The 23,889-nt window shown below is 57.1% G+C and overlaps 2 protein-coding genes across 2 annotated transcripts; both read right to left on the minus strand.

The window, feature by feature from the left end:
- Positions 1–2,097: 2,097 nt before the first annotated feature.
- On the minus strand, positions 2,098–4,685 carry LOC136100780 (C-X-C motif chemokine 13-like). Its single transcript, XM_065836130.2, has 4 exons — positions 4,625–4,685; positions 4,042–4,177; positions 2,299–2,382; positions 2,098–2,194 (listed from the first exon to the last, which is right to left on the minus strand). The coding sequence occupies exons 1-4, from the start codon at positions 4,683–4,685 to the stop codon at positions 2,098–2,100; spliced, it is 378 nt and encodes a 125-aa protein (XP_065692202.2).
- Positions 4,686–5,101: 416 nt separating this feature from the next.
- Positions 5,102–6,249, minus strand: LOC136101408 (C-X-C motif chemokine 13-like). The gene is made up of 4 exons (XM_065837532.2): positions 6,103–6,249; positions 5,759–5,888; positions 5,504–5,587; positions 5,102–5,400 (listed from the first exon to the last, which is right to left on the minus strand). The coding sequence occupies exons 1-4, from the start codon at positions 6,164–6,166 to the stop codon at positions 5,376–5,378; spliced, it is 303 nt and encodes a 100-aa protein (XP_065693604.2). The 5' UTR covers positions 6,167–6,249; the 3' UTR covers positions 5,102–5,375.
- Positions 6,250–23,889: the final 17,640 nt, after the last annotated feature.

Here is a 23,889-nt window from a genome sequence, read left to right on the forward strand (position 1 = left end):
CTCATGGGGCTGCTGGGCTTTGCTACCAAAAGACCCAATTTAAACCCAGCAACACAGCAGAAACCTTCCTTTCCGCAACGTTATTCTCAGCCTCTAGCACGGAAACCTGCCCGAAGCTCGGGACAGCGGGGCGAAGCGAAAGGGCTTTGGGTTGGTTATTTTCAGTCCTACCCAACTCAAATCAAGCAGCTGCATCAGGAACGTCACCGAGGCGCGATCCGCGGTGGCGAGGAGTTTGAAAGGGGCTCATCTCCAACAGCGGGCGCCTCCTCCAGCCGCCCCGGCTTCCCGCGGGATCGTGATCCCTCTGCTCCTCGTGCAAAACGGTACCCAAGGCCTAAGGGCCGGGTTAAACCTGCGGAAGGACCTTAAACCGGGTTAAACCTGCGGAAGGACCTTAAACCGGGTTAAACCTGCGGAAGGACCTTAAACCGGGTTAAACCTGCAGAAGGACCTTAAACCAGTTTAAACCTGCGGAAGGACCTTAAACCGGTTTAAACCTGCGGAAGGACCTTAAACCGGGTTAAACCTGCGGAAGGACCTTAAACCGGGTTAAACCTGCGGAAGGACCTTAAACCGGGTTAAACGTGCGGAAGGACCTTAAACCGGGTTAAACCTGCGGAAGGACCTGGTCCCCGCGCACCCTTACCCGGGCAGACCTGGACACAACACCAGGCTGGCGGCTCCGCACTCGCGCCGACCGCGGCTCTGCTGCTCCTGCAGGGAAACGAGAGCGGGGCAAAACCAGCATCGACAGCCGGAAAAATGACAGCATTAACACCCCCACAGAGCTCCTTCCTGCTAGGAAAAGGGGGTTGACTCCACAAAGGCTATTAAGAGACAACACAGTTTGCCGTATCTGAGGGTGACAGCGTGGAGGTTGATAGATATGGGGGTGTTTTGGGGTATCTGGACAGCACGGATGGCAAAGCTCACCAAGCGACGTGACTCTGGTTTTCCTCCCGTCCTGGAGCCGCACGGTGCGTTTACCTCGCACAGGTTTAGCGGTGAGGGTTGGAGTGGCCCCGGGACGCGGTCTCGTCCTCTTTGTTAAACAGTTCCTACCATTGCGGCATTTATGGAGTTTGCATTTGTCTGGATTTGTCTTTGTTCCGAAGAAAAAAAAAGGAAAAAAAACCCAACACACAACACCAAAAACCTAAACCCAACCCACGGTGCCTTTCCTTACAAGTGAGATGCCATATGACCCTGGCTTTGTTGTCTGTTTTCTTCCTGAGCGGTTGGAACGTTTGCATGCACCTCGTCAGCTATGCCCTCAACTGATGAACCCAGCGGCTGGAGCGGAGCCCGGGCTCCCCCTCCTGCCCCGGTTTGGGGTGGTTGGTTTGGGGTGGTTGGTTTGGGGTGGTTGGTTTGGGGAGTTAAGGGGTTTTTCAGTTGAATTTCTTGTGTTTTGCCTTGGTGACCGCACAGTCCTGTCCCCTACAAGAGGGGAGTGCGCACTGGGGGGGGAGCTGCGTCTCACACTCACATTTGGGGGTTACATCTCGTTTTCCATCCCTGTGAGGATAAACAGCACGAACCCCTCTCCCCTCTGCTTCTTTCTCTCTCAGAAGGAACTCGTGTTTTGTAGAAAGCCCCAGGCCTCGGTGCAATCCCCCCTCCACCCTCTAATTACACTTTGCAATTAAAAACTCACCGAGTGAGCAAAGTCCCGTCGGTGGGAGCCTGGACCAAGCACCCATCGGCAGCTCCACCCTTTGTGAACCGTGGAGCAGCTCAGGAAGGGGGTGTCCCCAGAACCCCAAACTGGTGTTTCCTTCCCTCTTCCAGCGGTGCCACGTCCAGCCCATCTCCCCCCGCCCCAAAACCCCGACTTTTCACGCAAATCCGCACAGACAGAGCTGCTGCAGGCGATGGGGAAGCACGTTCAGGCTTTTATTAACGGCACAGGGACAGCACAGGCGCCCGAATCGGGGGGCGGTGCCGGGTGCGCGAGGGGAAAGCCTTGGTTTTGGAGGGGGAGCTTGGGAAAGCTCCTGCCCCCTGCCAAAAACACCCAGTGCCGGGAGCAGAGCGAGCAGGGCATGGGCACGGAGCAACTCCATCAGGCTGGGAGTAAATCACCGCGGCCGCTTATTTACTGCTGTGTGCGGACAGGGGGAGAGCCGGGGCAGCACGGGGGCAGCACCGCTCCCCTGCCCGCCCCAACGCCCCCTTTTTGCTGGCGTTCCTGCAGGTTTTGAAGGAGAAAAGAAATGGATAAAGCGGTGGGGCTGGGGGGATCGTCCTGCCAAGGCGCTGGGTGACGCCGCCTGTTTTGGGGTCCCCACGTACCTCTGCAGCAGCTTGTGCAGCAGCAGCTGGATCCAGGCGGCCTCGGGGGCCACGCACACCTTCTTGTTTCTCTTCAGGGTGAGGCTGCGAAGAGACGAGACCCCTGAGGCCCCTCAGGCACACAGCCCTTCCAACCACCCCTGAGCCCCCTCGGGCATACAGCCCTTCCAACCACCCCTGAGCCCCCTCGGGCACACAGCCCTTCCAACCACCCCTGAGCCCCCTCGGGCACACAGCCCTTCCAACCACCCACCCCTGAGCCCCCTCGGGCACACAGCCCTTCCAACCACCCCTGAGCCCCCTCGGGCACACAGCCCTTCCAACCACCCACCCCTGAGCCCCCTCGGGCACACAGCCCTTCCAACCACCCACCCCTGAGCCCCCTCGGGCACACAGCCCTTCCAACCACCCCTGAGCCCCCTCGGGCACACAGCCCTTCCAACCAACCACCCTGCAACCTCGGGCACACAGCCCTTCCAACCACCCACCCCTGAGCCCCCTCGGGCACACAGCCCTTCCAACCACCCACCCCTGAGCCCCCTCGGGCACACAGCCCTTCCAACCACCCACCCCTGAGCCCCCTCGGGCACACAGCCCTTCCAACCACCCACCCCTGAGCCCCCTCGGGCACACAGCCCTTCCAACCACCCCTGAGCCCCCTCGGGCACACAGCCCTTCCAACCAACCACCCCTGAGCCCCCTCGGGCACACAGCCCTTCCAACCACCCACCCCTGAGCCCCCTCGGGCACACAGCCCTTCCAACCACCCCTGAGCCCCCTCGGGCACACAGCCCTTCCAACCACCCACCCCTGAGCCCCCTCAGGCACACAGCCCTTCCAACCAACCACCCCTGCAACCTCGGGCACACAGCCCTTCCAACCACCCACCCCTGAGCCCCCTCGGGCACACAGCCCTTCCAACCACCCACCCCTGAGCCCCCTCGGGCACACAGCCCTTCCAACCACCCACCCCTGAGCCCCCTCGGGCACACAGCCCTTCCAACCACCCCTGAGCCCCCTCGGGCACACAGCCCTTCCAACCACCCCTGAGCCCCCTCGGGCACACAGCCCTTCCAACCACCCACCCCTGAGCCCCCTCGGGCACACAGCCCTTCCAACCACCCACCCCTGAGCCCCCTCGGGCACACAGCCCTTCCAACCACCCCTGAGCCCCCTCGGGCACACAGCCCTTCCAACCACCCACCCCTGAGCCCCCTCAGGCACACAGCCCTTCCAACCAACCACCCCTGCAACCTCGGGCACACAGCCCTTCCAACCACCCCTGAGCCCCCTCGGGCACACAGCCCTTCCAACCACCCACCCCTGAGCCCCCTCAGGCACACAGCCCTTCCAACCAACCACCCCTGAGCCCCCTTGGGCACACAGCCCTTCCAACCAACCACCCTGCAACCTCGGGCACACAGCCCTTCCAACCAACCACCGGCCGCCCAGAAACCCCTCATGCTTCCCAACACCCTTACAAGGGGGTTTTAGTGCCTCAACCTCAGCCATTGGGGATAACTCATATTAACTAATACTTATAATAATATAACACACCTATATTTTTATATATAAAATAATAATTCTTATTAAAAGAAGCAGCGGGATCCTGTACAAGAGCCTGGGCCTGACCAGAGTCCCCGCGAGGTCTGGGAGCTCCAGGGAAGACAAACACCTCTGTACTTTAGCACTGAAACACGAACAAGCAACCCTCGGGGGTCGCTCGCCGGCTGTCCCACTTACACGATCTCCTTCCTGCGGCAGTGGATGCCCGGCGGCGTCACGTCGATGGCGAGGATCAGCCCCAGGCTGACGACCCGCGCCGTGGATTTGATGCACTTGCACCTCATGTTGGTCAGCAGGCTCTCCAGGGACAGCCCTGCGCCCGTGCCGTGCTCCGTCAGCCTCGCCCAACGTACACCCAACGTACACCCATCGCCCACCCAGCGCTCTGCTTTCACCCAGAGCCTGAAGCAAAGCAGCTTAAACCCGCCAGGCAGATCCCCCCCGCTCCCAGGCATCCCCGTCCAGCTTCACCACCCAATTTAAAATCATAGAATCACAGGAGAGTTTGGGTTGAAGGACCTTCCCAGCTCCCCAGTGCCACCATGAGCAGGGACATCTCCACCAGCTCAGGTTGCTCAGAGCCCCGTCCAGCCTGGCCTGGGGTGTCTCCAGGGATGGTTCATCCACCACCCGGAGATCAGCTCAGGCGAGAGGAAAATCCAAATGCTTAAAGAAGCCCACGCTTGGCCCCTCCAGAGCACCCAGTGCTTCTACCTGGGGATTTGGGGGGAGGACAGACGGACACCCCGAGGTCACTCACCGCGCCCCGGCACCGCGTTGCTGAGGAGCAGCGCCAGGGCCAGCGCCGCCGGCAGCCGCATCCTCACCGCCCGCCCCGAGCCGGCGCCGCGGGGACACTTTATAGCCGACCCCACGGGGATTTCACAGGCTGGGAAACCGGGGGCACAGGAGCTGCCCCGCACCTCCACTTCCCCCCTGCGCTTCCCCCCGTCGCACGTGGCCCTCGCCACCCCCCAGGGACGAGAAAGCAGAAACCATCACAGGCTCCCGAACCATCACACACCTCCCAAAGCCAAATGAGAAAACAAGAGGGGCTCTTGCCCCCCACCTCGCCCAGGAGCAACCAAAGCAGAGGTGACTTCCTGCTCGCCCCCTGGTTTTTGGAGGAGAAACACCAGTGACCCCTGCTCTGCTCCCCACCCCAGGGGACTGCATCCCCTGAGCATCCCCAAAACCCCCAGCACAGCACAAGAAGGGACACGAGTGACAGGGACTGAGAGCCGTGGCCTTTATTGGAGCTGTGGTTGTGCCCGGGGGACACCCAGCTCCTTGCAGGTGGCACAGGGACCACGGGGCGCATGGTGGGAGGAAGGGGACGGGGGCACCAGCGTTCACAACTGCTTAGGTGTACAGAACACAAGGAACAAAGGGGCACAGGGTATCACACAGCAGCACCGTGCCCTCCGCGCCAGGGCGAGGGGACAGTGGGGCGGGGGAGCCCAGCTTTGGGACATCTGGCACATCTGGCCGTCCCATCGGCAGCAGCTTCCTCAGCGGGGAGCCGCTCTCTTCCTCCTGCCAAAAGCAGAAGGAGGGAGAAACGTGTGAAGTCTGGTCCCCGGGGGATGCCCCACGACCCCCCAGGAGCCCCGTTTGCTGCAGGTGGAACAGGGCTTACAGGTTCGGGAGGTCCTGCAGGAGTTTTCTCACCCAGGGGGTGTCAGGATCCACGCAGACCCTCTCGAGGCTTTTTAGCTTAATCCTGAAAACACACGTGGGGTTTGAGCACAGCCACACACCCCCCTCCTCCAGCGCAGGGGCTGCAGCACCCGAGCCCCCCGCTCTTCCCATACGGAGCGCAAAGCTGCAATAGTTCTGAACTCGGGGAGGGTGGGGGGCAGAGGGTTCCTCGCCCTCCCCAGCAGGCACTTACAGGACCTCGGGGCGCCGGCAGCTGCTCCCCGCGGGCCGCACCTCCACGCTGCTGTACCTGCGCGGGGGGATGAAGCTCCGCGTGGTCTTGGCGCAGCGGCAGCTCAGGTTGCCGTTGGCTTCCAGGAGAGCTGTTGGGGATGGGGGAGGCACACGGCCGTGGCTCACACACCACCCAAAACCCCCCCACCATCCCCAAAACCTCCCCAGGAAATGCAACTCCTGCTGGGACACGCTTGCCAAAGAGCCCCGGTGACATTAACCCCCCCAAGATGCCACCTCCAAAATAGCTCCCCTCCCTTCCTCAGCACCCTGCAGCCCCAGCCTGGGCACGGGGACCCTCACCTGCATCCCCGGGGGCGTGTGTGGCCAGCAGCACCCCCAGGAGCAGGGCAGCCCGCGCAGCCATGCCAGCGCATCCCGCCCCACGCGTGGCCCCTATTTGAGGCGCGCGATGGAGAAGTGAGCGGCGGGAGGGCCCGGGCTCGGGGTGGGTTTTGCCCGCGCTCTTCCCTGCTGACGCTGCTGGCTGACGAGAAAAAGCAGCTCCGGGCTTGGCTTCCTGAAAGCGGCTCCGTTTTCCCCTTCCTACGAAGCCGGGTCTTGCGAAGATATCATCAATTCCCCCCACCGCTTTTTGCCTGCCTGCCTGCACATTTTCTAGGGCTGTTTTCCTTCTTTTTTTTCCATGATCAGCTATTACTCATCCCTCCTAACTCCAGAATTCCCCCTCGCAAGGCGCATCCCGGCCACAGCTCTGCTCGCTTTTTGCTTTTGGCTCATCCCCCCCGCGGCAAATCACCCCAAAGCTCTGCAGTGCCCTCGCACCCATCCTCTCTATTTCCTTATCAGCCAGTGCTGCTTTAGAAAAGCCTTTCAGCCGCCTACAAACCCATCCCGAACGGCAGTGTTTGGTGTGGGGTGCACCGCCTCAATCGCTCGGCTGCTTGCTCACAAATATTGGCCCTAAAATGGGCACAGACAGAGCAAAGAGGCCACAATGAGGTTGTGTTAGGAAGGAGCTTTGCTCCCCACCAGCCGTGCTGGGTCTGCTGCAAGTTAAGGGCTGGGACACCCATCCTTTCGTAGAATCACAGCACGGTTTGGGTTGGAAGGGACCTTAGAAGGTCCTTTCCCGGCCCTTGTCTCATTCCTCCATCTAAAAGGGGTTTTCATCGCCCAGCACACCTGCACTGCCCTCCTGCTCCTGCCTATGACAGAAATACCTCACCTGACACACATTCAAACGCACATCTTAATGCCCTGGTGTCATCTATAGAGCATCAATACAAGAGCGGCGGATGCAAAGGACGGTAGATTCAACTCAACACTGGGGTTTATCAAAGCTCTGCCAAGTTTCTTCGAAACTAGGAAATCCAGGCAAAATACAACAGCAAAAAACCACAGATTTTATTTGAGCTCTCAGGACAGAACACACCACGCTGTGCAATTAAAAGCCCAGACACACGCTCTGTTGATGAGCGTTTCGTGCCAAAAAGAGTCACAAAGTCATTCCAACAGGGACGGCAGCAGCCCCCACGGAAAAACACTGTGAAATCTATAGGTGAGTAAATAAACGTTCACAGTCACCCTGATCCGGGGATCACCCCCAGGAACCCGGCGTGGGGCTCCGGGGAGGGACGCGGGGCCAGGTGTGGGCAGCGGGGCTGGCGCCCCCGCCCGGCGCGGGGCTCCCGACACAGCCTCCTCCGCGGGAAACTCATCTTTTCTTCCTGCGAAAAGCAGAAGGAGCAGAAATGTGTGAGTGCTGGCAGAAAGCTGGGCCCGGGGAGGAAGCTCCGGTGCAGCTGAAGGAAGTCACGGCTGCTTCCCCGGGACAAGCGTCACCCGTGGGGACATCTCCTGGCCACCCCGTGCTGTGCCGGGTGACCCAAACCAAGTGGCTTTCTCAGCTGAGCATCAACACCAAGGCACTCGCAATGGCCAAACGCTGCTCCCACCACCAATTTCCCCCCCCAAAAATACAATGTTTTCTGCCAAAATGTGTTTGGAGGCGCAGCGCTGTGCTCCAGCAGCGGAGAGCACCACCCACAGGGCAGCATCGCCCCGCCGCCGCTTTGCACGGCAATTCTCACCCCGCTTCATCCTGGGAGGGGGTCCTGTGACCCCCCAGCACCCCCTGAGAGCGCCCCCAGGGCCACAGATGTGAGGGGACACTGTCCACGGCCACCGGGGCCACGGGGTCCTCCCCAGCTCCACTTACGTGCTGGCGATGCGCTTCAGCAGCTTCTTCACCCAGGGGGCGTCGGGGTTCACGCACACCTTCCCCGAGGGCTTTAACTTAATTCTGCAAGGCAGAGGAGAGTTCCTGAGCGCTGCCCTCGGAAGGCAGGGGCCGGGCAGGCGGAGCTGATCCGCCAGGCTCAGCGCCCGGAGCAGCGCCGCAGAGCGCACGAAGCTGCTTGCAGCAGCGAGAACCCGCGGAACGGTCACCAAAAAGCAGCGTGCAACACATTCCCATGCAAAGCACACGCGGCCACGGGGGCTACTGGGCAGTTAATTTTCCCTGCAGATGTACACAGACAGGAGCTGTTGGTGATTAAGGGCAGTGCATCAACAGCAGGATTGATAGGGCTGTTGAAATACCATACCAGAGGACACAAACGCATCAGCGTCTCACACTTGAGCTTAACTTAGTCCGGACAGGAGTAACAAGGTAAGGGCTTGACCCGAGATGCTGTTTGCTCTCGGTATCAATGGTGGAAAAAGTGGTTACAGCTCACCCTGCCTTGGTGTCTGAGAGCTTGACTCCTCCAAACTGCAGACACGCTCCCATACTGGAAATCACCCTTTCCCCTGCTCAAAAGGGTTGTTTGGGTCCTGGGGACCCCTGGCACATGAACTCTAGTGCATCTCCTCCCCTGGAGGCAAGCTGATGTTTTCCAGAGCAAGCCTGTTGGCGTTTTTGTAAAGCTTTGCTTTTCAGAAAGGGAGCGGAGAAGCACAGCAGCAGCAGCAGAAGAAGGCGGCGCAGCCCAGAAGCCGGAGGAGAAAGAGCTTTCAGCCCCGTGAGCCGCTCGTGCCACCTACATGATCTCCGGCCGTCTGCAGCTGCTTCCCACGGGCCTTATCTCGATGCTTTCGTATCTCTTCGGACTGATGTAGTCCGAAGTTGTCTTGGCACACCTACAGCTCAGGTTTCCGTTCACCTCCAGGATGGCTGAGAGAGAGAGAAAGTGGCAACTTACAAACGGTGTTGTTTAGAGATGCAGCAGCTCCAAATTTCCCTTAGCGAGCCAAATAAATTGTCCCTTTCTGTACTTTTGGTGACAACGCCTCTTTATCTGCACCTGTACCTGGATACCCCGCTCTTACACAGGTCCTGAAAGCTGAACCGGCTCCTACCAGAGGAGGAAGATTGTGGCTTTTCCTTGGCTACAAGAGAAACCCCGAGCTAAGCATCCAGTCCCTGGCTCCTCTGCTGTGTTTGGGCATGGGATGCAGGCGACGCTGTCCCATGGCCAGGACCACGGGATGCAGGCGATGCCGTCCCATGGTCAGGACCACAGTGATGCAGGCGATGCTGTCCTATGGCCAGGACCACGGGATGCAGGCGACGCCGTCCCATGACCAGGACCACAGGGATGCAGGCGATGCTGTCCTATGGCCAGGACCACAGAAAGGCAAGTGATGCCGTCCCATGGCCAGGACCACGGGATGCAAGCGATGCCATCCCATGGCCAGGACCACAGGGATGCAGGTGATGCCGTCCCATGGCCAGGACCACAGGGATTCAGGCGACGCCGTCCCATGGCCAGGACCACGGGATGCAGGCTGGGACCTGCCATCCACAGCACCTCCGCACGGATGCCCCAAGCTCACCTGCGTGGGCTGCGTGGGACACCAGCAGCAGCAGCAACAGCCCTGGGAGCACGGGGACTCCCGTCCCCAGCCCCACCAGCACTCGCATCCTGGCGGCGGGCTCGGCCCCGAGACGGACTGGGGAGCGGCTGAACTAACACCCCTATTTATTCGGGAGGGTCACGCTCCAACGCGAGCGGCGAGGCTCAAACTTCACCCGTCACACCTGGCCAGCGGAGCGTGAACAGCAGTGATGACATTTCTCGGATGCTCCCGCGCCCGAATCAGAAGCTGAGTTTACACCATTCTTGATTAAAGCCGGGCGCTGGGGTGAGGGGCAGACCTGGATTCCATGCACCCTGTTTCTGATTAGCTGGCTCTGCACAAATATCGCCCTCGGCTTCCTTTAGCATTTACCCCTCAACCACCAAAAGAGCCCAGAATCAAGTCAGAGCGCAAACCCCGGGTAAGCAGGGGGTTTTTAAATACACTCAGATATTTACATATTTCTTTCTTAGTGCTATAATTCCCCCACGCTATTTTTGCTCTCTCTTACATCATCAAAAATGCCTACCACTGTACCACGGAAAAATAACACAGAACTCTGCTTTGCATTTCCATCACAGAATCACAGGATGTCAGGGGTTGAAGGCCCCTGGAAAGCTCATCCAGTGCAATCCCCCATGGAGCAGGAACACCCAGCTGAGGTTCCACAGGAAGGGGTCCAGGCGGGTTTGAATGTCTGCAGAGAAGGAGACTCCACAACCTCCCTGGGCAGCCTGGGCCAGGCTCTGACACCCTCACTGAGAAGTTGTTTCTTCTCAAATTTAAGTGGAACCTCTTGTGTTCCAGTTTGCACCCATTGCCCCTTGTCCTGTCATTGTATGTCACCAAGAAGAGCCTGGCTCCATCCTCCTGATATTCACCCTTTGTATATTTGTAAACATTAATAAGGTCACCCCTCAGTCTCCTCTTCTCCAGCTCCAGAGCCCCAGCTCCCTCAGCCTTTCCTCACACGGGAGATGCTCCACTCCCTCCAGCATCTTGGTGGCTGCGCTGGACTCTCTCCAGCAGTTCCCTGTCCTTCTAGAGCTGAGGGGCCACAACCGGACACAATATTCCAGGTGTGGTCTCCCCAGGGCAGAGCAGAGGGGCAGGAGAACCTCTCTGACCTACTGACCACCCCCTTCTAACCCACCCCAGGTACCATTGGCTTCCTGGCCACAAGGGCCCAGTGCTCGCTCATGGTCACCCTGCTGTCCCCAGGACCCCCAGGTCCCTTTCCCCTACACTGCTCTCTAATAGGTCATTCCCCAACTTACACTGGAACCTGGGGTTGTTCCTGCCCAGATGCAAGACTCTACGCTTGTCCTTGTTATATTTCATTAAATTAAATTCAGACCCTTCAAACTTAGCACTTGATTGTAAGAGTAAAACACTGGACTAGAGGAGCTCTGAAGATCCCCTCCAAGCCACACCATCCTGTGACTGTGTGGCGAAAGCACCCTTTGGGCAGGCCGTGCTGGCCAGGTGTCCCTGCTCTGGCCCCGGGCAGACCGCCCAGAACGGCAGCCAGCGGACGGAGCACAGCGGCGCTTCCCCTTCAGACGCGCCCTCTCGAGTCACACCGAGATGCCGATTCTCATACCAAAGCCCAGCTCTGCCTTCATCTCCCAAGCGATGCTCTTGGGTTTCCCCCAAAACACCGCGCTGGTCCTCGAGCCGCTTCGAGTTTCTGCTTCGGGTAGGAAAGGCGAAAGAGATGTGGACACAGCGAGAAAGGAGAACTCGGAGATACTGTGATCTCAGGGTTCAGAAATTGTCTCAATAGCAGTCACGGTGGTTTTGGGGTCTGCCTAACGTGTACATTGATAAACAGCGGGGTGCTTTCTCGGGAAGGAAAAGCTCGCGGTCATTGCAGCAGCTCTCATTTGTGCCGAGTGGTAATTCTGCAAAGGGGGAAGGAGGGCGAGGATCTAGCCCGTGACTATATTCGAACTGACCGCTTTCTGGATGCCAGTAATTCAGAAAAGCAGCCCTCACATTGATCTGTGGGCTTATCTGCGCCAGCATCAACCACAACTAACGTCCTAACAGCTTCTGTGTTTTCTGCAGCACTTGGACCTTCGCAGGCAAGAGTGTGATTTCAGTCATTTGTAGCTTCTGTTACTTTTTTATTAGCCTTTTTTTTAAAATACTCACTGGATCCCCCAGACATCCTTCCTATGGCATCCAAATCATAGCTCTACACAAACGCGGTGCCAATACCTCCCAAAGGCCACAACTGCTGCAGGAAAGAAGCGCTCTGCTGCGTATCATCGCTGCGCTCCTGCGGCCCTTCAAATGCTTAAAAACACGTAATTTAGTGGCACGGAGCCACAGAAAGCCTCAGGCTAGCTCAGCAGTGTTAAAGATTTCCTTGAAGACACTGAAAAGCAGGTGATGGGAAATGAGAAGGGAGGTAGGCAAGCCAAGAGCTCATGCTTTTCAGCCAAGAGAAACTGGAGGTTTTACACCTCTGAGCCTCCTCTGAAAGATGAGGGTGGACAACCTGCCACAGCATCTCCAGACACACGAGCCAGGGATGGAGCCCTTGGTCTGTAACAACGAGTTGACGGAGATGGGCAGAAGCCCAGTCCTGGTGTAAATGCCATGGAGATGCGGCTCTGCTGCCCATCAGTCAGGACCCACCTGCTCTGCAAGCCAACGCATGAGGATGTACAAGAGGCTACATCATACAATCACAGGATTGTTCGTGCTGGAGGGACCTTCCCAGCTCCCCAGTGCCACCATCAGCAGGGACATCTTCACCAGCTCAGGTTGCTCAGAGCCCCGTCCAGCCTGGCCTGGGATGTCTCCAGGGATGGTTCATCCACCACCTCTCTGCCCAACCTGGGCCAGGCTCTCACCACCCTCAGGGCAACAATTCCCTGTGTCCAGCCTGAATGTCGGAGACGCCTGTGGCAAGCAAAGCGATGCTGAACACGGAGCCTCTCAGCCATGCCCAAACTGCTTGGTTTATTTCACGAGAAAGCCAACTTCGAGCACAGCTTTCCCCTCCCCACAGCCCACCCTGCGCTCCTCGCGGGAGATCAAAACTGGGTTTTACCAGAAGAAAAAAGAGTAAAAAAGAAAATTACCCCTCAAAGGAGCCCCGAGTGCAGTGAACTGTCACTGCGCTGCGGTTCGTGGCTCAGCACCAAGGATGAAGGTGCCTCCTGCGAAACCTGAGGGAGAGCTGCGCCCACACCTGTCCCAGCGCCAGCCACTTCAGCTCCGGGTGAAAACGCAGGCAGGGGCGCCCAGGACCCCAGTACTGCATTGGTTTCCCTCGTATCGTGCAAAAACGCGTCTCAGCCGTTTCATACGGCACCCGATTTCCAGGCCAGAGCTCCTTCCATGTCCTACATCCCCTTGTGCCTTCAACAGCTCTCAAACACGTTCCCAAAAGCCTGTGTTCATTTATCGATATGCAAAAAAAGCCTTCTTTAGCCCTTGTTTCTCCTGGCGTCCCCTCTCCCGGTTGCATTTTAATGATAATATTTCATTTATAGAGCTGGCCTTCCTTCCTTCCAGGCCTCCTGGTTTGGACTTGAGCTTCTCCAAGTGACACGGTAAACCCTGCTTACCCTGCTGCACTGCGCCCCGTGCAAATCTAAAGGGCTCCAGCTAACAGCTACTCATGGGTCTCTCAAAGCCCCCCCTCAAAAAAATATTACAGGTATTGCAGAAGACTCAGACCATTCACATCACTGTCATCCACAGGCTTTCACCTCATGGTTTCGGGAGATAAAACCCAGCTTACCCGACATGCTTGGCCACCGTGCCATGAGCTGCTGAGGTGGCCGCCCACGTGAATTTTCACCCCCTTGGCTCTCAGGGGCGACGGAAGCACCTTCTGGTGGGGTTTTCAAGAACCACAGGAAGCTCCTCTTAGCTGGATGCCCCAAGAAATGAACAAGTGCAAGGCCACCCATCAACCCTGTCCACAGCTCCTGCAGCCCTTGCAAGTCTCAAAGACGCCTTCTTCAACTGGTGCCTCTTTCACTTTGAAATCTGGTTTGATTGGGTGCCCAAAACACGAAAAACCAAACCAAAACAACCACTAGCCCAAACTTGCATAAAGTGACAGTGACAGAAGAGTACAGCCGAGGGGAAGGGAACAACCGACTGGGACGTGTGGGTCTCCAAGCCATGAGCTGGTGGTTTTCAGCTCAGACACAGCTTGGTGAAGCCGTATTTATACTCAGGTGCAAACCAAACAGCGCTTGCTGCGGCAGGCACCAGGTATAGAAGTGACATTTCGGCATGAGAGCACCAGAAATAGCCAAAGCCTAACGAAACCAATGCAAAATTAGGTCGTTCAAACCACCTCTCGAGCTCACCATCAGTCACTGTCTTTGAGACAAGGCTCAGGGACTTGCTGGCGGCGTGGCGTGAGGACGAGATGTCATTGTTTTGCTCATTTTTGTGGGTGGCAGAGGGGTGTGACCACACCTGTGCTCTGCATACCTGCACCTTGTGAAAAACCTGCTATGGGCGTCTTTAAAAGCAAGACTTGCGTCTTTGGTCTGCTTGAGGGCTAAAAAGGGGGTACAGATGGTATGTGAGAGAAAGGGTAAGGAAGAAGGAGAAAGGCTTGGAGCAAGAAGAAAAGCTCAATCAGGGTGAGAGAAATTGAGGGAAACATGTAAGAAACGCAAATTCGATAGTCCTGCAGCGAGCAGGCGCTTCGTGCCGAGGGGAAAGCGTCACACACGTTCAGCAGCAGGTCAGAGCACATCGCCAGGAGCGGGGACGCTTTCTGGGACATCCCATCCACCCCGGAGATGCAAATGCCCCCCAGCAGGGGCAGGATAAAATCCCCGGGCTGCTGCGCTCATTTGCGCTTGCTGCCAGAAAAGCTCGCCGGAGAAATACCCCGGCACCCCACGCTTCTTTGCCTGGAGCTCTCCATTTTCTTCAAATATGAGTTAATCTGAAATTAACCTAATGTGAAGCAGCGAGGCAGCATTATTCCTCACAGTTTCGGTGGTAAAGCGAAAACAAAAGGAATATGTTAAAGCGGGAATGAAACCCAAGGGCTTTACCAGAAAGCGGCGGTGTCGGCAGCTCGGCTGCAGGTCCCAGCTCCTTCTCCGCAAATTTGCATGTGGGTGCAAGCGAAGGAACCGGTCTAGACGCTGCAGGTGCCGCTGGGCGAGCGCCACCGTTAGCCATTTGCATAGGAAACTCATGTGATGGCGAGGGCTAAACCTGCCCCGGCACAGGAGCAAGCCCACCACGCGTTAAAATGAAGTCAGGCTGCGACAGGGAGGGAGGCAATAAATTGCAAGCCGGGGCGTTATAAGCAAGACATGGTCTCGATGCTCCCGTTGCATCCGCAGAACAGAAAGACGACGTTGTGATGCCGGTCAGGATGCTCCAGCACTTACTGGGGCTTACACAAGGGTGTGAAAGAGAAGAAGGTAAATGTGAGCGGCGGGGTTGCATCCCTGGCTGGTCCTGCAGCACCGCGGAGCCGGCGAGAGGCCGGGGATGGAGCGTGGGGCGGCAGCTCGGGGTCTGGCAATTGCACCGCAAGCTGGGCGACTGGGAAAGGGAATGGGACCCAGAGGAGTGCCGAGGTACGGAAGGAGTCGCGTGAGCTTGAATGGTTGTACCCAAGGACAAAAAAGGTGCCAAAAATGCCACGAAGTCCAGAAATACAAAGATACCGATGTGCAAGCACATCTCCCCTCCGTGCCGAGGGGCAGCCCCCTGAAGGCACCTTGTAATTACCTGAGCTCAATTACTCCCAATTCGGCTAACTTAGGCAAACATGACCACCAAACTCCCAAGCAGCTTTACAGCAGGTGCCCCCTCCTCCTCCTCAGAGCCTGCCATCTCAACAAATGCAGCTAGAGGCTGGCATGTTTGTTTAAAGTGGTATTTTGGGGTTTTTCTTCCCCAAATATTAGCGGTTTCCATTTCAGTTGAGTAGGTAATTAAGCTGCCTCCACGCTACTTGGTTTTGCAGAAAAACCCATGACTATTATTTCTGGCAGAGCTAAACACGGTCTTGACCTATTTTCTCTTGGTTAAGTCAGAATACGGTAGCGCAGCTTTAGAAAAGTAGCATCTCTTGCTTTGTAGCTTGACACAAGCTTCCCCAGCCACGGAAACGCAGCCGCCCCGACGCCTGGCGGCACATCCCTGCTCCACGCGTGTGGCACTGCCTCGCCGACCAACAAATGCCACCCCTTCCCAGCCCATCTGCGCTTGATCGCCACAGCGCACACGACATCGGTCTCCGCCGCTCTCCACCTGTCCACAGTGGTATTCACAAACATCGTGCCCGCAGCAGCTTGACATTTCCAGCCTGGCCGACTGATGTTAAGTTTATCCACCCTACTTGCAAAGTCGTGCACCAGGTCTGATCCCCCCCCAAAGCAAGGTCTCTCTGATGAGGTCCGGCCTAAATAAGTAACCCCAGGGTGACAGAAGTGAGTTGAAGGGTTTGGAAATCCCACACCAAGATGCACTCTAAAGAGCTGCTATTGATTAAGTGACGTGTTCGATGGAGGACATGCCCAGAACCCTCACGAGCGGGAACGTCCCGTGCCTGCGACATCTCGGTCACCGCGTGCCAGCCCCAGTGACCGTGCTGATGAGGCTGGCAGTGGCACACAGGCTCACACACCACATCGCACCCAGATGCGCTGGCTGGGGTCCCAACCCCAGTGCAGCACAACACAAGGCCCTTTGCACCCCAACACACCAGAACAGACCCAAACTCGACCACAGACTTGGGCTTACACCCAGAGCCGTTCTTTCATTAACATCCACTTAATGTTTCAAGATCTTATCCTCTTCCTGCCACAAGTCTCCCCATCTCTTCTCCCTCAGCAATTACATTTTCCCCACATTTCGCCCCCAAGCCACCATAGGAGTAGTTACATTGAAAAACGCCACGCCAAGAGCAACTGTTCTCTAGCAGCGTGTAGCAGTGCACATGGGACGGAGGGGAAATCCAGGTCTCCACCAAGAAGGAACCACATTGCTGCAATACGAATGTCTCATGGGGAGCCCTCCCACCCCCTGGAAAGCCCCTTCTCAACCCTTTCGTTCAGACCCAGCACCCCTGAATCAGCACTTGGGGCTCCAAAGCCCTGTGCGCGCTGACGAGCCAGCGCAGCCACCCGGAGAAGGAGAAGCCCAACTTCTGCAAGGATGTAAATCTCGCCAGCAAAGAGAATCGATACTGAAAGGGGCTGTCTCGCAGCTGAAATACTCCAACGTCCTCTCAGTTGGGGAGGAATGAAGGAAAGGCACTGGCCAAGCTCAGGAGCCGTGCTGGAGGCCAGGAGGTGGGCTACGTGCCGGCTAGAAAGCGGGAGCAGGTGAAGGGCAGCGCGCAGGGAGAGAAGAAATGCTTTGGGACACGCTGGAAAGTGAAACCAAGAAGCACAAACCCATAGAAACCACCGAATCTGCTTTGATCTTTCCTCAGTTTCCATCTCAGTTATCGCTCTGAAACGCACCCGGGAAACTGATAAGGTCCTAGGCAGTCCACCTGTCCAGGGCACAGCCTTGGGTAGGATCCAGAAGGTTCCTGAAGGTATTTGTGCGTCTCCTGTCCCTTTCACACCCCACCTTCCCTGGTTCTCTGGCAGAGAATCTCCTGCCCTTAGCATCTCCTGCCCTTAGCATCTCCTGCCCTTAGCATCTCCTGCACACAAAGGTTTTCATCCCAAACCTGAAGCTCCGCGCCCCTGCTGGCCACGGGCAAGGAGAAAACAAGGGCAGAGCTGTTCGACCAGAGCACACTGATTTTGGGGTATGCACCAAGAAGCCGACCTCAGGAAACCTCAGGAAGGGAAAAACCCCTTTTTCGACACAGAAAAATGTTGAACTGCAGCAGCTTCCTAATTGACGAAACATCAGTGGCAGCCTGGCACAGCTGCTGTCTGAGGGAAACTTGCTTTTGTCCGTTTCAACGAACATTTCATCTTCCTCCCCTACTAAACACAGCCTCTAGATCACAGGGGAGGTCCGTTCCTGCCCTCCCCTGCCCCCAGATTTATCAGAAACCAGCCCTTTCCTTAGTGTGCTGGTCCCCATTGGAGGTGCACAGAGGGTTTGGAAGAAAACTGCAAATAATAACCTGTAAAAACCTGGGTCTCTGAACACAACAGCCGCCCGAACAAACACAGGGATGTTTGTTTTCAGCTGTGTTTTTCCTTGTTCAAACAACAACACAAGAAGCAAAACTGCCAAGGGGTTATAACATATATGATTCAAGTTGAAGAAACATCACCCAAGCTGAACCTCCCCAAATTTATCTGATTAGGGTCTTGTATTAAAGTGCATTTTCGAATAAAGCGAGGTCCCCTGCCGCATGCTGTTCTGACATCAGGCAGGCGGGACCGGTGAGCAAATCACGCTTGGCATTGTACTCCGCACTTCGGAGTTATAGTTGGGACAGGACTGCTATTTGCTAGCAGGTTGGTTTGGATCCAGTTTATTCCCTTTCTCTGAGGTTGCCTTTGAGCACTATTCCAACAACTTGCTGGTTTTGTTCCATTTTCACCTCTGAAGTTGTGACTCTGCTTTGAAGCGGCAAAATAAACTGAGAAGCGGTAACTGGGGTCCCAGCGTGTGCCCTTTCTTACTGAAACGTTGGAATTTCAGCCCACGAAATCCAACATCCCATTCAATGAGTGGGTTGCTGGACTGAGTGGGAGGGAGATATTTAACGTGGCATTTTTATCTATGTGGAAGGTGGAGGTGGCGTGCAAGGGAGCGCTTGGGACCATGTTTCCCTGACATAAGGCACCATGTAAAATATCAACGTAGCCTAACAACACGAGAGACTTCCCTTCTGCCTCCGAGCACGGGACCGGGGGATGCGGGCAGCTTAGTGCCCACATGGAGGGACAAGAGTTGGACTTCAAAGTGCAGAAATCATCTCTGTTACAAGGACAAAAAGGGCACCAGCTGGGTCCTCAGTTCGCAGCGACACCGCGGGGCTCACGCACAGCAATCCGGAGCCACAAGAGTGGGGGAAAAGACAAAATAAGCCTTCTCCTTCAGTTTCAGAGCCATGTTTGCTGTTTTGTCCCATTGCACCGAGATAAAGACACAGCTGCTGTAGCAAAGTGGTTTGTGCAACACACGTACTGCTGTCCTGAATAGTTTGCCCTTCTTAAAGGAAGATGTTAAACCTGTTTTGTGGGAAGACCCTGAGAATGGCTGTACCGGGCGAGATATGGAGCCCAGTAATGGGTTGCAGGCAGGGTCCATTGGCAATATCTGGAAAGAAAGGGAGGTACAGACAAGCACACCCCAAAGTTCCCCCGAGCCTTCCCAGCACTGGCAGACGTGTCCATTTCAGCGGCTGCATGAACATGTGGTGTGAAGGCAGGTTCCTGCAGGCTCAGCACCACTAGGGAGCGGCAGACACCCGCAGCACAGGCCACAGCCCGCAGAAACCGAGCGGGACCGAGACCTGGACACAGCGCGGATCCACCCGTGTCCAAGGCGTGGGCAGATCACAGCCTGGAGAAACCCAGTGGGACCGAGATCTGGACACAGCGCGGATCCACCCGTGTCCAAGGCGTGGGCAGATCACAGCCTGGAGAAACCGAGTGGGACCGAGATCTGGACACAGCGCGGATCCACCCGTGTCCAAGGCGTGGGCAGATCACAGCCTGGAGAAACCGAGTGGGACCGAGACCTGGACACAGCGCGGATCCACCCGTGTCCAAGGCGTGGGCAGATCACAGCCTGGAGAAACCCAGTGGGACCGAGATCTGGACACAGCGCGGATCCACCCGTGTCCAAGGCGTGGGCAGGTCACAGCCCGGAGAAACCGAGTGGGACCGAGAGCTGGACGCAGCGCGGATCCACCCGTGTCCACGGCGTGGGCAGATCACAGCCTGGAGAAACCGAGTGGGACCGAGAGCTGGACGCAGCGCGGATCCACCCGTGTCCAAGGTGTGGGCAGATCACAGCCCGGAGAAACCGAGTGGGACCGAGATCTGGACACAGCGCGGATCCACCCGTGTCCAAGGCGTGGGCAGATCACAGCCCGGAGAAACCGAGTGGGACCGAGACCTGGACACAGCGCGGATCCACCCGTGTCCAAGGTGTGGGCAGATCACAGCCTGGAGAAACCGAGTGGGACCGAGACCTGGACGCAGCCCGGATCCACCCGTGTCCAAGGCGTGGGCAGGTCACAGCCCGGAGAAACCGAGTGGGACTGAGAGCTGGACACAGCGCGGATCCACCCGTGTCCAAGGTGTGGGCAGATCACAGCCTGGAGAAACCGAGTGGGACCGAGACCTGGACGCAGCGCGGATCCACCCGTGTCCAAGGTGTGGGCAGATCACAGCCTGGAGAAACCGAGTGGGACTGAGAGCTGGACACAGCGCGGATCCACCCGTGTCCAAGGTGTGGGCAGATCACAGCCTGGAGAAACCGAGTGGGACCGAGACCTGGACACAGCGCGGATCCACCCGTGTCCAAGGCGTGGGCAGATCACAGCCTGGAGAAACCGAGTGGGACTGAGAGCTGGACACAGCGCGGATCCACCCGTGTCCAAGGTGTGGGCAGATCACAGCCTGGAGAAACCGAGTGGGACCGAGACCTGGACGCAGCGCGGATCCACCCGTGTCCAAGGTGTGGGCAGATCACAGCCTGGAGAAACCGAGTGGGACTGAGAGCTGGACACAGCGCGGATCCACCCGTGTCCAAGGCGTGGGCAGATCACAGCCTGGAGAAACCGAGTGGGACCGAGACCTGGACACAGCGCGGATCCACCCGTGTCCACGGCGTGGGCAGATCACAGCCTGGAGAAACCGAGTGGGACCGAGACCTGGACGCAGCGCGGATCCACTCGTGTCCAAGGCGTGGGCAGGTCACAGCCAGAGCTCACCCACCGTACAGGAAACATTAGCATCCTCATAGGTGCTGGTGTGCCTGCTGTCCTCTGGGAGGGTTTTCTCCACCGCCCCCGATCAGAAAGGCATTTTCAGGAAGCATTCCTGAACCACCAGCTTTGGGGCTGCTGTTTTGGTGTGGTTTGTTTGGTTTTCCCCTGTTAGTGACCACGGAGCACTGAAAGCGCTGAGCGTGGAGGGTCCCGCACCACGATGGGCGCCCCCAGGGATGGGGTGGAGGTGGGGGCAGCTGACAAGGACCCAGCACCCGGGTACCAGGTCAGGAACCAGCTGAGCAAACTCAGGCTGATGGAAGGAGAAAGAGAAGGAAAAAATGAGACCAAAGGAGGGTTTCCTTCTCCCCACACACAGGTCAGGGAGCTTCACCCCATTCCCAGGTAAGAGCAGCAGCAACCTGTGGAACAGGCTTGTCTTGATGCTCCGCAGCAGAGCAGGGTTCGGGGGAGGTTTTTGGGTGGGGAGAGGCATGGAGGCATCCTGGCAATCTAGAAATGCAGGTTGGACCCTGCAACAACGCAAAGGGACCTTTGTTTGAGGGATGATCAGGGAACACTGTGGTGCAGAACAGCGATGGCCCGGAGAGGGGATGAGGAAAGGAGCTGTGGACAGAAGGCGTCTTCCTCCTGCTCTGCTGGGGGACACGCTGGAGCCCCCAGGGCAATGAAACAGGATGGGAAAAGGCAAATAGCCTGCAAGCAACACGACACCCTGGGGACACCCTGGGGACACCCTGGGGACACGGGGCACCCGCCGCAGGACAGAGCGCGTGGGATCATCCGTGAGTGGAAGGGGCGGCTGGGGAGCGAACCAGCAGGAACGGGGATCACAGTACGGACGGGTGGCCCCGCGGACATCTGGTCCCACCTTGGGAAAGGTGTTAGTCTGAAAAGCCAAGCACTTGTACGCTGCCCTGCTCCGGGCTCTCAAGCGCAGGCTTTCCTACAGAGAGGCTGTACGGCCCTTCTGTGCAAACACAGCTGGAAGCCCCCGAGAGGATCAGTTCTAGAGCCCCAGGCTGCGAGCAGTGCAGAACACCAGAGCTAGTTCTGCCTTCACCCTGACACTAACTGAACACGGTCTCAGTGAGTATGGAGGTAGCTGCCCGTCCTAACTAAAACGCGAAGGACAGTCAGCTATCATAGCATCACGGCTTGAGAACGTGATCTCACTGCTTTTGTGATTAAAATATGTTATCCTCTGGGGATTTCTTCTTGCTTCAACCCCAAAACGGAACAACGGTGGCACCAAAGTTTAGGGGACTGAATCATTTTGGTTGGAAGAGCCCCTCAGGATCACCGAGTCCAACCATAACCCACCCCAGCACTGCCCCCTGTCCTGAGAACCTCCTGTCCGTCTGTCCAGCCCTCAGGGACGGTGACTGCAGCGCTGCCCTGGGCAGCCTGTTCCAATGCCCCACAGCCATCCCATTCTTCTTTCCAGGAAGAAGTTTTTCCCCACATCCCATCTGAACTTCATTCCTAATTCCTCCTGCGTTTTTGCATGCAAAGGAGCTTTGCATCCCACAGACACTATTTCCCCAATACAATGCTGGATGCCAATTTGCTAAAGAAGTATCACGGTGTGAACTTGCAGTGCAGGACTTGCAGAGGTGACAGATGAAGGAAGGAGACACTGAGGAGTGGCACTGTCACCCTAACACCTAGCCAAGCCTATCAACCTCGTAAGAAACCACTAAGTCACTCCAAAGTCCCCCATTCCCCCAAAGTTACCGAGATTTGCCCCTGTGAAGCACACGGCACCGCTAGCAAACGCTACAAATCACAAGCTGTTCGCTTTTGCACTGTATTTCTTTGTTTCGTGGCAGTCAGCACTTCTGAGTAACTGACAAAGGTGTCAATTGACTGAGTAAACTACACAGTTCAGTAGAAACACAAAATCCCCTGAAATATTGGTATTTATTAATACACAAGACGCAGTTCTGTCCAGACAGCCACCGGGGGGCAATCCAGGAGCCAGGGAGCGTTTCCCCGGGGTGCGTGTGGCACAAATGGCCACTCAGGAAGCGTTCAGTACTGGCTACTGGTCGATATTTTTAATACTTTGGAAATCAGAGCCAACACAAAGAGTTAAACAACACCACGCAACTATTGCACAGTCAGACTTCTCTGCTTCAACACTCATCTGGCACTCGCAGGCAGCCGCGATGGACGCTCTACGCTGCTTCATTCGCCTTGCTAAAGCAAACGATGTTTATCTGCCTGTAACTCGAAGGCACGATACCAGGAGACCACGTAACCAGAAATCACACCAGCGTGATTCACGGCAGGTTTACACGAGCCCCGCCTCACCCACGCTGTTCTCTGCGCTCCAGCTGAATCAGCCTGCGGAAGCGTGGAAAGGTCACCGTGCTAAACGCCATAGGAATGTTTTTGCCACTCAAAGGGCTGTTTCCTCTATCAGCCTTAGGACTGCGCCGCGGCTGCTGGAGGTGAGGAGAGCGGCTGCTGCTCCCCGCCTCCACCCGTCTGACGACGTGCACAGGTCGCAGGCTCTTCCCCAGCTCCGAGCGCAGCCCGCCGGGCTCTGTGCCACGCTGGCTCTGTCCCTGTTCCCCGGGATGCCCTCTCAGACAAGCAGCTCCGAACCCGGGCAGGAACCCCCGCCTGCCTCCCTTCCCGGCGCCAGCCCGTGACACATCCGTGTCACCAGCTCCATTTCCCCACAGGTGAAACCACAGGGATCTGCCCAACCCAGCTGGTATTTCCTTGTGCCATTTCCCCCGTTTCTGAGGCCCAGACGTGTTTTCTGAACCCGCTGAGCTCCCGGTGTGTTTGCAAACCCCCTCCCGCCTCCCTGCCCAGGGTCACTCAGCTTCCCACCCAAGCTCGGACCAACCTGGCGGCACGGAGCCCACGTTTCTACCGCACCTACGGAAAACCCTTCTTCAGAGACACGGCTTCATGTGCTGATCGTAACCAGAACAAACGCTTGCATTTCAGGGTCGCAAATGAAGCCCGCCAGCAGCCTGGGGACACCGGGGGCCCTTCGCCAACACACGAGATCCGATACGTACCCTCTCAATCCTCCTTAACCTCAAACCTTGCCCTATCTCCTTCCCCTCAAGAGGGGATGCTCAGCTCACGGAGATCCACACAGTAATTTGCCCCCAGCTTGCATTCATCTAAGCAAACATACCATTTTTACCCCAAAAACCATACCATTTTTACCCTCAAACATATTACTACAGCGCCAAAAGCCTCTTCTGTACCTCGCATCGCAAACGCGCTGCGGGAATTTCCAGCTACGCCGCAGCACCATTGCAGCAAGTGACAGACCCTTGTTGTTCGAGCCCGAGCAGATGTATTTGCCACCAGCAGAATCACCTGTCTCAGAGCCTCAGGTCACC

This window comes from Patagioenas fasciata, chromosome 4 (genome assembly GCF_037038585.1).
Source record: "Patagioenas fasciata isolate bPatFas1 chromosome 4, bPatFas1.hap1, whole genome shotgun sequence".
NCBI lineage: Eukaryota > Metazoa > Chordata > Aves > Columbiformes > Columbidae > Patagioenas > Patagioenas fasciata.

Coding starts and splice junctions, on each gene's coding strand:
- LOC136101408 (XM_065837532.2), bottom strand. CDS start 6,166: ATGGCTGCGCGGGCTGCCCTGCTCCTGGGGGTGCTGCTGGCCACACAC. Junction 5,889..6,102: donor ACACGCCCCCGGGGATGCAG/GTGAGGGTCCCC, acceptor CATCCCCAACAG/CTCTCCTGGAAGCCAACGGC. Junction 5,588..5,758: donor TGCCGGCGCCCCGAGGTCCT/GTAAGTGCCTGC, acceptor GTGTGTTTTCAG/GATTAAGCTAAAAAGCCTCG.
- LOC136100780 (XM_065836130.2), bottom strand. CDS start 4,685: ATGCGGCTGCCGGCGGCGCTGGCCCTGGCGCTGCTCCTCAGCAACGCG. Junction 4,178..4,624: donor CAACGCGGTGCCGGGGCGCG/GTGAGTGACCTC, acceptor GCACGGGCGCAG/GGCTGTCCCTGGAGAGCCTG. Junction 2,383..4,041: donor TGCCGCAGGAAGGAGATCGT/GTAAGTGGGACA, acceptor GTCTCTTCGCAG/CCTCACCCTGAAGAGAAACA.